A 15980-nucleotide genomic window follows, 5' to 3' on the forward strand; every position below is an offset into this window, starting at 1 on the left:
TGCAGTTTTTCCTTCATTTACTGCTGCAGCCTCACTACCATTAGCCTTCAGCATCTTCACTGCTGAATTATATGCCATCAAGTTAGCACTTAGTAAAATTATTGAGCTTTCTATCTCACCTGCCATAATTTACACAGACTCCCTCAGTGCTGTGTCTGCCATAAGGGGGAATTTCTCACCTTCCCATCCTATCTTGAAAATACATTCATTCCCAGTTAATCTCCTGCAGCTTGTCCAATCAATCAATCAATCAATCAGTTTTTGCTGGATCCCTGGTAATTCTGACTTTCTGGGAAATGAAAGTGTTGACATTGCCACTAAACATCCTCAACCCACTTTCTCCCAACATCCTCAGTTTCCTTACAGCAGCTATAATAAGCCTATCATTCACAAAGCATGCTACAACAACTGGTCACGGATCTGAAAAAGTAACACCAACAATAAACTTTTCCATATAAAACAAGATCCAAAGCTGTGGCTCTTTGACTTCTGACAAAACAGAAGAGAGGAAGTGGTATTAGCAAGACTTAGAATTGGACACCCTCATCAAACACATCTCTTCCTACTATTGGGAGAAAACCCACCTTAGTCTTCATCCTGTCAGACGCAACTTACGGTCCGTCATTTCTGGTTGATTGTCCCTTACATTCAACCATCTGTTCTAACATTTTTCAGTCTCTCTCTCCTCATTGAACATCTCTTAAGATTTATCGCACTTCATAGGAAATGAGGCAAATATAGAACTTTTGATGTATCTAAAATATATACAGGAGCATATAATTTAACATCTATAACTATATGTTGCCTGTAAATACACAATGAACAGACACAATTTGGCCTCAGTAGCCCTTGTGTCATTAAGCCCAATACCAACAACAACATTTCCAAGTACAGCCACTCCCTGACTTATGTAAGGGTTGCACTCCACAGAACGCTACGTAAGTCAGAATTTCCCTAAATGCTTATGCAGCACTTGCAAATTTAATTGAAGCAAAAAATAAATGTTCAATGAACATGTAAATGGAATTATTTATTCAATTTTTTTATCTCATGCGCAGGAAAAATTACAAAAGTGTACAAAATTACAAAAAGAGAGAGGAGACAGGCATAACATCAGCAAGTTTTACCCTTCGAGCGTCGTTGCCAGAATTAACTCTCCAGCTGATAAACACACCACTGCCGAAGTTGAAGGCTGTAGATATTTGGGAGTTTTTCCCAACACCTCACAAAATTTCTCTGCAGTTGCAGAATTGTCACTGGCGACTTCACCACATACTTTAATGTTTTGGAAACCAGTGCGATGCTTGAACTTATTAAACCACTTGTTACTTGCCAAAACTTATCATATAAATCATGTTAATAAGGTTGATCTCACCGCAACATTGCATATAAGTATTGGTTCTTGTGTAACCTGATCCATCAGAGTTGAGATTCAGCAAAGTGTACATGCATTGAGTCCTACAGCAGGTGAAAGATGAAATGAGACAGACAAGATTGCTCACATCACAACAAGCAACCAGTTATGGGTGCATCATTTCCATCCTGAAACTAAATAAGATATAAGTGGAACCATGTTTAATCACCAAAGCTCAAAATGTTTTGGGTAGGATACCATCAGTTGAAAAAGTGTAGTTAACTGTCTTCCAGGACATAAGCAGCATCATTGTGATTGATTTCCTGACAATTATCACAGGGCATCAGCTCTCAGAAACAAATAGATTTCTGCTTCTCCGCTGTGTCTGTAAAATGGTCGTATATCATCTTGTATCTCATGCTCAAGATATCAACAATTAAGGACCTGCCCATTGAAGACCATCCTATAATTACCAGACTTCACACAAATTGATTATCACTTGTGTGTACCCCTGAAAGTATTACTCAGCAAAACCAGTTGTGTTGATCACACATTGCAACAGACAGTGCAGAAATGGATCATTGACCAGCTACAATTTTTTTTCTTAGTGGCATTAAAACACTGAAAAATCAGCATTAATAAAGAGGTGTATTGAGGACAGTGGGTTGACTACATTGATAAATAGTGTTAGGGCTACTTTTAATATAAAACAAAGTATGTTTTAACAAAACAGTTTAAACTTATATACTGGAATTATATAAGTAGATAGATTAAATTGTATAAATTCAACTATATTATAACAAATCTCCTAAAATTTTTAATGGTGAATGAGAATATTCTTAAGGAAACTAATTAGCAAGCTTTGCATTTATACTTAATTGACTACCATTAATTAATGATTTTTTTTTGGTTTTTAGAGGTTATGGAGTGTACAGCTGTGTGCATGAAAAACTATGCACCATAAAGCAAGACTGCCAAGGGTCTAAATGTGAAGATATCACTGCACTTATTGAATTGCAAAAGGTAAGTTTGCCAGAAAAGGTAAATACTACCAAAATATAATGCATACATGTCATTAAACTATACTGTATATTGACAACTCTTTTTATTGTACATTTATCTCTCTCGCTTTTGTCCTTGGCTGTTTAGTGAATATATTATAGCAGGAATCTTAAAAGCCAAAATTGGAAGTAGCCTTGCATATAGGATTTTAGCTTTTCATGGGCAACTACATTAATCATCAAGGTGGCTAAATTCAAAAATAGCAAAAGCTTAAATTTTTGAATTTAGTCCAATAAAACAGTACTTTAAGACATACTATAACTTCTAAATGTCATCAAGATGGCATAAAAATTAATGGCTTTATCTGTTGTATGTTTTATAGTGATAATAACATCAAAACCTTTAAAGCTTGTTTTATTCAATAGTGTGGATGGATGATTGTTGTAAAGCTGGAATAGACTTATTGATATCTGGCTATATTTTCACAAAATATATACGGGGGAAGGTTTGTTTCACAGAACATAAGTAAAGAATAAATGGAGAAGCAGAAAAGTTAGTTTGATAAGTTTCAGTTGACTCATGAATAGTTACTTGCTTAATGCATATGTGTAGACTGGTTTTGAAGAAAGAAATGGAATTACAATGTAATTCTATTTATTTCTTCAATAAAATTACAATTGTAATTCAGAAGAAGTATTCATGGAAATAGAAAAGTAATGCAGCAGAAATTAAACATCTTTCTGATAGAAAGTGGAATGCACTTGTGAAAGAAAGATATTATGTAGAGAAATCTCCCTAAATATGGTAACTATTGCATATTATCAGCAAGTTTAGTTTTTGGTTTTCTCAGATTAATGACTCCAAGAAAGAAACCTAATATCTTGGATAGAGAGGAAGCAATATTTATGATTTTATTTCTAGAACTGTTAGATGTTAACCCATAAGTTCCTCTTGTTGCAGATCTACAGGGATTTTGTTGGCTACTAATTTTTTTTCTAACTACAAAATAAATCTTGTATCAACCAATGAAATGGAAGTAATAAAACCCCTTATTAAAAAATATGTATAGATGGAAATAAATGTAATAAGAACACACAGCAAAAGAATAAACGAGCTAAAAGTGATTAAAAAAATATACCCATGCAAGAGATTGTGGATTGATGTGCCCCTTTGTCAGTTTTAAGAAAAAGAGTAGTATAGCATACCATCATTATATTATGGAAAGATCATACGACCATCAAAGAAATAGGCATTTACTTCTTTATCAGAGCAATATGGTCAAATTCACTAATACTCCTAAAAAACAATAATAATAACAATACAGTCAGCAAACATGTGATAGGAAGCATATGGCAAAGACAAACCAACACGAAGTGGACAGTAAGTACCAGAAAGATATGTTTATGGGGTTGGGAAGCTAATATGAACATAGTAACTTAAAAAAAGGTTGAAAGGTGAGCAAAATGATTTTTAAAAAAATTAAGTATCAGACTCTCGGAAAGTAGAATAATGTATGTTAGTCAGTTATGAGAAATTTGCCATCACTTATGTTGCAAAATAACTGCCTGCATAATAGAGTGTAAGCTGGTCCCTTTATTGAAAGTAACATTGGGACACACCATGCTGCCCTATCATTAATATTCAGATGCCTGCATATCTACAAATAAATAACCTTTATTTACAGGAAACTAATAATGTATGCTGTAACTGCTAGCCTTTGTGATAGTCTACACCAGATGGAATACTCTACACCAGTTTTTCATAAATGTTCTCCAATATTTTCCACCATTCACCACAGCAAGTTCAGCTCTGTTTTTTGGGCAGACTCTCCTCACATACATTCAACAATCCAGTTCATCCCTGAGATTCTCTACAGGATTGATATTAGTGCTCTGGGCTGGCCAGTCCAACTTCTCGATGCTAAGGCCCTTACCAGTCCATCACAACATGAAAAGTATGACATAGACCATTGTCCTGCTGATACAGGTATGGGCCTTTCCTGATATGCTGGCATTACTGTCCAGGTAATAACATAGGTAATGCATTATTGTCCAGGACATCTAGATAGACCTCAGCATTCATGGTTTTGCCCAGTAGTCCCAGGCCAAATCATGGAAAACAGTCCCAGGTCATTACACTGCCTCTGCTGAACTTCATTGTAGGGACAATACAATCTGATGGGTAGCTTCCTCTGGGCATCAGCCACATTCAGGTGTAACTGTCATACAGGCAGACCATGTACTATGACATCGCTCCAAAGCACAGCTTTTCTTTTGTCTACAGTCCAAGAACAGTGGCCTTAACCAAGCTGGATGGCATCTGGCATTAGCCAGGGTAATTAGTGTTTTTGTGGACAGCTGCTCAACTATGGTAACTAGGGCTTACAATACCGAGATTCCAGGATCCCGGTCATTTTTTTCTGGTATTCAAATCTCAGTATTGATACAAAAATACCAGTTTTTTTTGTACTAATTTAAAAAATAATTGTTTATAATTATTTATTCACATAAAGGTTATAAAATCGACAACAATAAATCATTAATACTGCTGAATTTGCAAATAAGGGATTGTTATACACAGTACAAATGCAATGGAAACCTGAAAACGTCATGTAATTGTAAGACATAAAATCTTACAAATATATTTCTCTTAGTAAGAAATATTTACTGTGCAGAAGTAAAGCACTTAAGGAATATTGAAAACATCATTATGGAAATATTTCCATAATGATGACCTACCTGATATCATTCCTGATGAGGTAGAACATGCATTGAAGAAATTGAAGAATCAGAAAACCCTGTGTGAAGATGAAGTTACTCTAGAGTTGTTAAAATTGGGAGGAAGAGACATGACACAGAAACTGGCAAGATTCTTCACAAAATTCATTAGGAAAGGTGTTACACCTAAAGAGTGGAATAATGCAATCATAATTTTGCTCCATAAGAAAGAGATAAATCAGAAATTGGAAATTATAGACCAATTAGCTTGTTGTCCCACACTACAAATTGTTCACAATGGGCATTACTAACAGATTAGAAAGAATACTTGATGAGAATCAACCGAAAGAGCAAGCTGACTTAGGATAAGATTCTCAACTATGGATCACCTTCATATAATATCACAGCTAATGGAGAAAGCAAATGAATATAAAACACCATTATGCCTAGCATTTGTTGATTATGAAAAGGCATTTGACTCCATACAGCACGAATAAATTTTGGATGGATATCGTTCAGGAAATATAGTCACATCTGAGGAGCAGTATCCCAATTTGTCTGAAACATAAAATAATGAACCAATGTATACTCCCACCATGACTTATCGAAGTGAAACTTGGGCATTCACTAAAAGAATGGAAGAGAAGCTGAAAACTATACAGCGAAGAATGGAACGAATTATATTAGGAATCAAACTGTTGAATAAGAAGAGAAACACATGGATACATGTATTAGGCAGAAAGCAGAAATACAGGACATTCTTATCAAAACTAAAGAACTGAAATTGACTTCGGCAGGACACATATCATGAAGATATGATGACAGATGCACTAAGAAAATAACAGAATGGTACCCAAGAGGAGCTAAAAGAAAACCTGGAAGACAACAAACAGAGATGGACAGATGAAATTCATGAGTTCGTGGGTAGTAAATGGATGACCATTGCACAAACAGAATGAACTGGAAAGTTGCTGGAGAGGTCCTCAATGGCTGATGATGTGTGTCTCAACCATTTTAAAACTTCTTGGTCATAGGCTGCATTAACAATGGCACCTCACAAAACAAATTATGATAACACCATTCCCTCATTGTCAAAAAGTGCAATCGGCATGATCTTCAGATGCGATTTTGATTGCTATGCCATATACCCTTGGTAACAATTACATTTTCCATTGAGAGCTTTTAAATCTTAATCTTGTCACATTCATACATCTTATTACCTGTTATAATTTTTGTCAAAAATTCAGTATCCAATGCAACTTTCTTGCCCAACTCAGATGAAATGTGTGGAACAATATTGATGCTCACTTACCTATGTCCAAATCCTCGTCAATATGGTCTGAACTGAACCAAATGAAATATGAATGTCTTCTCAGCAATTTCCCAAAAGATCTGTTATTGGTCCAGTCAGATGGTTGGGATTTCACTGATTTTGATCTTTCAGGATGTTGAGAACTTCATGCATAGAACCTCTGAAACTGCTTAAAAACTTTTTCTTTTTTTGATCATAGTATTTCCTTAAACTGTTACAAGCATTCTTTGTGTTTCTGAGGCTGACTTTTCAAGTTTATAACAAAATATAATATATACACATATTGCTCAAATTTGACATTTTCAGTATCCCTAATGAATGAGAAAAACAAGTATTCACTCAAAGTAGCTTTCCACTAGAATGATGTATAAGAAGTTAAAACTTTCTGCACACATAGCAAAAGATGTTGTTTTAATCCCTACTCACAGTCTTTTAGCTACAGAATTACTATGCATTCAAGAATTATTTACCTTATATTTTTAGAAATGTACCTTCATGAACAAATTTGTACATTGTGGCAACCTGTAATTTATTAATATAATTGGACTAATTAAAATAACTTTGTCACCTTTATTTGTATATTAAATAATGATCTTGCAATTGCGATATGATGAATCTAAAGTATTAAGTTGCTGTAAAGGTTGTTTAATCTTGCCAGTGAAATTGGGGATTGAATTATGTGATATTAATTTTTTTTGAAAAGTTTTTCTTTACGGCTTTATAAAGAATATATCTATATTAATTCATAATTTATTGAAATGGAATTTACTGTGGAGGAATTCTAATTTCTGACCAAATTTAAAACTTCACTTTCGGCAACATTAAGCAGAAAAAGATAAATTGCAAACAAATAAATTGCATGCAAGGTAGTCCTGAGTAAGCCATAGCTTACACACATATCCTTATATGTTTTAATTAAAGAAGTATACTGAGTTTCAATGCAGATGGTTCCCCCCACCCCATATTTAGATGACTCGTACAGATATGAACTACTGATATAATTTTTGTTCATGAGGAAACTGAGTCAAGAACTAGAGATGCCATGCCTAATGACGTTTTTCTTTTTTTTTTTTAGTAATGAGAATTAATACTCCTAAAATCTTATATTAAAATTTATTGTAGAAATTTGGAGAAAGGGAATATAGTGTTTTTGTGCAAAGTATCTAATGATGATGGAAATAAAATGAGAAGAGCGTGAATCTCAAAATGGAGACAAGATATCATGGAAAAAGAAAGTTAATCTGAGTGAATTATTATTCTAGGAAGTTTTTAATTTTTCCAATAATCTAAAGTTTCCAGAAATATCAGTTCATTTGGCATTGGACTCAGTAATAGTCTCTAGTGAATTTTCAATGAAGTTTCTTATGTGATAAAGTTTACTTCATCATATGCATCTCTATAATCTAAGATTTTTTTTGGTTTAGCTACTGCTCCCCATATACCAGTAGTAATGGCAAATGATTCAAGAAAGCAAACTTATACAGCATCAGCCAAAAAAAAAAAAAAAAACAGTTCACCCATCCAAGAATTTGTCTAGTTCTATCTTGAATTTGTTCAACCCACCCGCTTCCACAACAACAGATGGAAACCTGTTCAAACAATCAGTTACCCACTGGCTGAAGGCAAACTTCTGCACATGTATCCTGCAACCATCCTTCCTCAACTTGAATCTTGAATTTATGCCTCCTCACGTGTGTAGTCCCAGCAGGTGGAAGAATATCATTAACATTCAGCTTACTCAATCCACTGAAGGGTTTAAGCACCTCAATCTGGTCTCGAGACACTGCAATGCAATTTGCAGAACTGAAATCTTTCTAGGTAAGAACACCCATTTCGTCCCCTTCACCAATCTGGTTGCCCGTCTCTGCACCCCATTTCAGCAGATCTACATCCTTCCTAAAGTGAGACTAAAATGTTAAACTTAAACTGCTATTTCTCGGCCCATTGACCCAATTTTCAAAAACCTTGTTGTAGTATCTCACCCTAATGACTGTCATTAACCACCCAGCCAACCTTTGTATCATCTGCAAACTTAGACCATTAAGCCTTATATACCTTCATCAATATCATTGATAAATATTTAAAACAACAATGGACCCAGCACTTGAACCCTGGGGAACTCCATTAATAACATTAGTCCATGAAAAGCAGTGTCCATTGATAACCACTGTCTTCTTCCACTTAACCATCCCTTTATCCATAGCAGTAACTTTCCCTTAATGCCATGTTGCTTGAGTTTGTATAGCAGTCTTTTATGTGCAACAGTATCAAAAGCCTTCCTGAAATCTAAGTGTATTGATGTCAAAATTATTTTTTGCATCCAGTTCCTTTGTCACTGTGCCATAGTAACTTATCAGATTGGTTAAACAAGATCACTCCTTCACAAATCCATGCTGTGATTGCAGTATAATTGCATCCCTGTCCAAATGGTCCTGCATTACTTCTTTAACCGGTAATTCCATTATTTTCTCTGGAACAGACATTAGGCTAACAGGTCTGCAATTACTCATGTCACCTTTTGATCCTGCTTTACAAATTGGGGATATATCTGCACTTCTCCGGTCCATAGGGACCTCTCCTGAATTCAAGGATGCTCTCATAATTATGGCTAAGGGTTTGCTTACCTCCTTTGCTGCCTCCCTTAATATAATTGGATAGATTCCATCTGCCCCAATTGCCTTTTTTATGTCCATCCTTAACAATTTCTCCTCCACTTTCCTTTCATTTATCACAAAGTCATTTAGCTCTCCCTGCTAGAGTTTGATAAACTTCTGGCATCCCCTACCCTAAAGAATTCTTCATGTGTGAATGCAGATGCAAAATACCTATTCAATATCCTATACTCTGCAACCTGATCATGGTCATCAACAGTTAACCCATAGACATCAAGTGACCCAATATGATTCAAAATATACCTGATAATTGCTATATTTACAGTTCATTTTCTGTCACTTAATTCTGCTGAAACTGAATTTTTAAATTGTGCTAAAATTGCAGTATTCCCCACAATAAAATTTCATTTACAAATAAAGGTTTTCTCATATTGGAACATAACATTATATAATTTTATATCCAGATAGAAACAGGCTGTTTTCGAGAAAGAATTGAGGAGATCCAGCTAAAATTAACTTCACCTACTTTAGAAAGTAAACAAATTGCTGCTGCTCCATGTATTAGTGAAAGTAAAGAAAATAAGGGTAAGGGTTTCTTTTGAATCATATTCTTGCTAATTTTTGTACCGTAATATATCATCATCAAAGTTGATTTGAATTGCTATTTTTTTTGTGAACTGTAGTTAAAAATTTAAACATATGCACTGCATAGTTGAATGAAGCATTTGCTTAACACTTAACCCAAATTGGCTTGTGAACCTACATTTGTACAGATGATGTACAACAGCATAATATAATTTAATTTGCTGATTGTGTCTAAACATTACAATGCCAACTTAGCATTCAACCAATTCTTAATTATGGTAAATAAATAATATGGAAAGCACAAAATGTGTGTTGGTTTTGGCAGTTTTCTGTATTGTTTTATAGAAATGTATCTTCATGAACCAATTTGGTACATTGTGGGGACTGACAGCTGAAATAACTTGCAAAAAAAGAACTATAATCCTGAGTCTAAGATCAGCTAACTATAGCCCAACTGAAACATCTTTAATGTGATTAATACATGCTGCTGAAATTTGACCTTCAGCCATTTGTGCAATAAGAGAAGTGTTTGAAAAGTTTGTGGCATGAGTATTAATGGTTTGTTTGAGGAGTCTGATACATTACTTTTTAACATATGCCCATTTGGAATAAGTAAGCTGAATCTTACTTGTTGGCTTCTTTTGAGCAGTTTTAGATGACATTATGTACCAGCAATTTTCAGTAGGGTTCAAATCTGGACTGTTGCCTGGCCAATCCAACACTGTAATGCCAGCCTTTCTGAGGTATGAATGCACCTTAGGGGAGAAAAATGAGGGAAAACATTGGTGTAAGTATGTTTTAAGCCTTGTGAGACAAGAAGACAAACTCATCATTAAATCTAAATAGCATAAAATTTACCAGTTTTGCTGTGTGGCAAGGTGCTGAGTCCTGTTGAAAAATGCAGTTTTCGACGTCTGAGTGGCGATCCCTAATAACGGGTTTTGGGCACTCCTCCAAGATAGTAGTATGGGTTTCTGCATTCACTGTTCTGTTAATAAACTTAATTCCCCCACCCCTTCACTTGTTATGCATCCCCAGACCATCTGACTGGTGGGGAACTTTACAGTAGGTGTTATTTATGCAGTCAGGATGATATGCCTCCAATTTTTGTCTTCTGACATATCGCTTCCCATCCGAGCCATGCAGGTTGAATTTCGATTCATCAGAAAAGATGGTGTCCCATTGCCCTTTTGTCCGCGAAACATGCATTTTAGCCTAAGTAAGTCGCTTCTTCCTCATTTGTTGGGTCAACAAATGCTTCTTCTTCTTCTTGGGCCAATAGGCATGCAGACCACATTCCGAAAGCTGTCTTTGGATAGTTCATGCACTTGTTTCAACACTAGAGGCCATCTCAAAGTCCAGTTTTAGATCAGGAGTACTAGCATGGCAATTACGAAGTCATAACCATTTCAAATATCGATCTCAGGAAGGGGCTAGTCTTCTCACATCACCAGTTTCACGCTTTAATTTCAGCACCCAGGATAGTATTGACTGGTGACAGCCTATTTTATCAGCGATAGCACGTGTAGAAAGCCCTTCCTGGGACAAACAGCAGCTGCACTTTTTTCCTTGGTGTCAACTGAACACATGGAGCCATGCTTACACCTCTGCAAAACAGGATACCAATATGCATGTATACTATTCCAACGGCGTATTTATAGAAACGGCTGATGCAATACCTTGCAATTACTGTCTGATGTAATAGAATCATTAAGTGATGCTATACCTTTGCTTTGCAACAAACAAAATGACTGTAATCAAACAATATCTTATACGTTTCACTTACAAATGTTACTTTTTTTAAGATGATGCAGTTTTTTGTCCACCACTATATGTTTGTCGGTTTGAAGCTTAATGATCCCCAAAGCCTCACTAGTGGAGACAGACCCTAAATTGTCAATCATTGTGATGGCGTTTTCTTTGTTCTCAACCAAAGTGTCTTTGGGAACATTATTTAGCCACAGTAAAATGTGTGTGCATGTACTACCACAATGTTGAAATTCTATGTGCTTGAAAAAGTTGACCATGTAAAATTGACTAAACGGGCTATAACATTTCGACTGCAATATGTTCATAGTTACAGCCACAATCTTCTTGAAATATATCACTCGAGGTACAGCAACTTCATTTCCTAGTATTGCATTCTACATGGAGTCCATGTCACTCGCATCATCCTCGCTAATATTGTGCATGTTATTCTTTAACTTGTACAATAGTTGAAGCAATCACGGCCAATTGATTTCATTAACACTCAGAATCAAGACTGCTGTAGGTTTACCGAGCTGTCTAATCATAGCAAATAGATTGCATTTACATTGGGCCCACTAGTAGGTTGAGTTTGGAATTGTCCTTAGGAAGGCCAAATTGTTTTTAATGCAGCTGTTAATGTATTCTTTGAATTGAACTTGCCGGCAGGTCAGTTCAGTATCTTAACCTATGTATTTGAAAGCCACCATCAAAGCATCTCTTGTTCTTTATCTCATTATCTTTATTGCTACATAAATGAAGTAACACTGCATTGATCAGATTGTTTGACTTGCTCATTGCCATCATGAATGGCATCATGTAAATTCTCTCTGAATCTTCTGAGTTGTCCTAGACAAATGCTGGGAAAGGAGAGTTCTTTTGCATGCTCTTCAAACAGTAAGCTCTGCAGTATATTAGTTTCTCCTGGGTCGATTCTAAGATATTTATTGTCCCTATATAATGTTTTCTGTTGGATGATGAGACTTTCCTCAATCAATACTGTTTTGCATATGTCGTCTTTAGCCAAATTAATTTCCATGTGACTGTCATCAAAGAATGAATGATCTATTGCAATTTGATACAATCGATAGAGGCATATTGACCAAATACTGAAGCCACTCGCTTTCTTACTAACTCAATCAAATAGCTGGACTTGTGTATTTTCCTATGTTTTATATGTATGTTTATACAATGGTTGTCGCCAATCTTCCTTTGCAAGCAGTGGACCATTGTGTTGACTGAATCAGGCACATTGATCGCTTGCCCCAGAATGCCGTATTGTCTGCAAGTGTATCTTGGGTGCCTTATCTGCATGAATGGTAAGCAAGGAGAAACGAGCCTCTCTCTGTCAATAAATCCAACTTCTTTAATGAAATAGAATTTCTGGATAAACAAAGCCATTCGCCTTAGATAGCGCTGGAATGGTGTTGTTCTTAAGTGTTCCTCTACAGCTATTACACAGGATCCCATCAATGTCAACATTAAGAATTGCAATGCGTATCAATGGTCCATCTTTAGCAGCTGTTTTGTGTCATTTTCGAACCATAGACAATTGCAAATGTAGCATATGGAACAGAAATTATTTTTCATAAATCTCCTTTCAAACTCTTGATGTGTGTTGTTATGTAAATGTCATGCCTTTCTATTGATTGTATCAAATCACAATAGATCAGTCATTCTTTGATGACAGTCATGTCTGTGTGCATGTCTCAGGCACCTTATCAGCCTGAATGGTAGGCGAGCAGAAATGAGCCTCTCTCTCTCTGTCGGTAAATGCGATGGAATTTCTGGGTAGACAAATCCATTCGACTTAGCGCTGGAATGGTGTTGTTCTTAAGTGATCCTTTGTGGCTATTACATACCAGGATCCTGTCAATATCAATATCGGGAAATGCAGTTCGTATCAATGGTTTTCTTTGTCATTTTTGAACCGTAGATGATCACAAATGTAGCATACAGAACAGATAATTTTTCATAAATCTCCTTTCAGACTCTTGGTCTGCGTACTTATGTAAATAGTAGTTGGTGTAAGGAAAAGGAGCTTGATCATTTAAACTGATCAATTTTATGAGGTTCAGCAATTGAAGAAATGTTCCATTGTACATAATTAATAATCGCTTGGGTACATCATTGTTAGATGGAGCAGTACCATTGCTGGTTGAAAACACTACTAAATCCGATGCTTTATTTTCTGTTTAGCTTTTAAGCAATCTCAATAGTCTCTTTTGTTCTCGTGCACTCATTGCTAACTTTGTCTTTATTTTCTTAGGTCTTGTCACTTTCATTCTTGCCCAATACTCGCGAGAAACCTCTGCACCTGACTTCGGCATCGTTGAATGCCTTTTCCAAAATTATTGAGGTGAAAACTTCTATAGCAGCACCTAACAATGGAATATAACAAAAATACAAGAAGAAAAAAAAAATTGTTGACAGATATTTGTATTGTTGCAGTCCTGTGACAAATACTTATATTGTTGCAATCATACTATTCAACATCGCCTCCATAGCCAGGTGGGCAGGAGCAGCAGTGCGTAGCACACGCTTCTTGATTAGACCGGGGTTCGAGCCCATGCCCACCAAATATGGAGGATGCGGAAAGGTCAGGGAATGACCACTGCATATCCCCAGAGCAATATGGCCTTAGTTGCTAATGCTCCTAAAAGCCAAATAACAAACTATTCAACAAATGTAGCATCAGCCGGAGGGGGGGGGGGGCGTAAACCATTTCACACATCAATTTCCTCTACAAGTTTGTCCAGTTCCTCCTTGAATTTATTTAAGCTATCAACTTCCACAACAACAGATGGAAGTTTGTTCCAGAAATCAACTACATGCTGGTAAAGGCAAACTTCTGCACATCTATTCTACAACTGTTTTTCTTCAGTTTGAATTTATGCCCCCCCCCTCCGGTTTGTAATCTGAGTGAGAGGAAGAATCCCATCAGAACTGAGCCTGCTCAAACCGTTCAAGGCCTTATACATATAACCTCGGTCAGATCATCTTGCAGGTGCCTAGTCTTCAGACACTGCAATTTGCAGAACTTAAGCCTTTCTTGGTAAAAGGACCCCTTTGTTCCCCTCACCAATCTTGTTGCCCTTCTCTGTACTCTCTTAAGCAACTCTACATCCTTCCTGAAATGAAGCCTCCAGACCTGTACACGGTACTCTAGGTGTGGCTTGACCATTGCCTTATTCAAAGGGATAATCACCTCCTTTTTCTCTACTAGCAAAATTCCTGTATATCATTGACAAGACCCCATGACCTACTCTGGCAGCCTGTCTGCACTACTCAGAAAACTTCATATATGACTGCAGACTTACTCCCAGGTCTTTTTCATTCCCTACAACTCTAAATGTAGTACCACACACAGTTGGTACGTTTCTCTGGGGTTAGTTCTACCCATATGCAGTACTTTGCATTTGTCAATGTTATCTTCAGTTGCCACTTGTCAGCCCATCTGTCCAACTTTTCTAGATCCTGTTGCAGTAGCACACTGCCATTACTATCATTAACAACCCTGCCAACCTTTGTATCATCTGCAAACTTTGACATTAAGCCTAATATACCTACATCAATATCATTGATAAATAAACAAAACAACAGTGGATCCAACACCAAACCCTGGAGGACTCCACTAATAACATTAGTCCATGAAGAGCAGTGTCCATTGATTACCACTCTCTGTCTTCTCCCACTCGATCACCCTTTTATCCATTGTAACAACTTATCCTTAATACCATCTGCTCCAATTTTTTCAGTACAGTAGTCTTCCATGCAGAACAATGTCAAAAGCTTTCCTGAAATCCAAGTATATGATATCAAAATTATTTTTTCATCCAGTTCCTTCATAACCACATCATAGTATCCAATCAAATTTGTCAGACAGGACTTTCCCTTAACCCATTCTGTGTCTGAATTATTACTGCAGTCTTGTCTAGATGATCCTGCAATGCATCTTTAACCAGTGACTCCATTATTTTCCCCCGAACAAAAGTTAAACTAATAGGTCTATTATTACTCGTGTCACCATTTGATCCCCCTTTGTGAATTGGGGATACATTTGCATATCTCCATTCTGTGTGGATTTCCTCTGAATCCAAGGATGCTCTCATAATTATGGTGAAGCATTTGCTTGCTTCCTTTGCCACCTGCATTTAATATAATTGGATAAATCCCATCAACCCCAGCTGCCTTTCTTATATTTAACTTCAACAATTTCTCCTCCACTTTGCTCTCATTTATTACAAAATCATTTAACCTTTTAGAGTTTAATAAGCTTCTGGTCTCCAGTTCCCTACAGAATTACTTCCCTAATCAAGTTATTCCTGTCTTTAAATCTTTGTAGCCAGCCACTGCTGCATTTGAAGTCGTTAATTCCATGTTGCTGAGCTATATAATTTGCCTTTTCTTGCAAAATCGGACCTGATATTGGCAAATTGGATGCACGCATTGTTGGTACCACTCGAAAAGTTTTGTTTCAAGCTCCTTGTGTTTTGCATAACAAATTCATTTCTTGTTGTTTTTTATTGCTGCTCTAATATCACGCACTTCAATTTTTTTTTTTCAGTATTATAGATAAAGTAGGTAAAGGGATGTTGTATTCCTTTGCAATGTCCGTTTTTCTACATCCCATCATGTCAGCCTTTTTGTAT

General features: G+C 36.3%; 1 protein-coding gene across 1 annotated transcript in view; it reads left to right on the forward strand.

Moving 5' to 3' along the window:
* The window catches only part of fab1 (1-phosphatidylinositol 3-phosphate 5-kinase fab1), an 809612-nt gene that overhangs the window by 504366 nt on the left and 289266 nt on the right, over nucleotides 1-15980 (forward strand). Inside the window, exons 25-26 of the mRNA XM_090380831.1 lie at nucleotides 2272-2377; nucleotides 9462-9582. Of these exons, the coding sequence (XP_090236957.1) occupies nucleotides 2272-2377; nucleotides 9462-9582 (227 nt within the window). The remainder of the gene's footprint in view (nucleotides 1-2271; nucleotides 2378-9461; nucleotides 9583-15980) is intronic.

This window comes from Mastigoproctus giganteus, chromosome 9, assembly GCF_048544385.1.
Source record: "Mastigoproctus giganteus isolate SK-2022 chromosome 9, ASM4854438v1, whole genome shotgun sequence".
In the NCBI taxonomy this organism is placed as follows: domain Eukaryota; kingdom Metazoa; phylum Arthropoda; class Arachnida; order Uropygi; family Thelyphonidae; genus Mastigoproctus; species Mastigoproctus giganteus.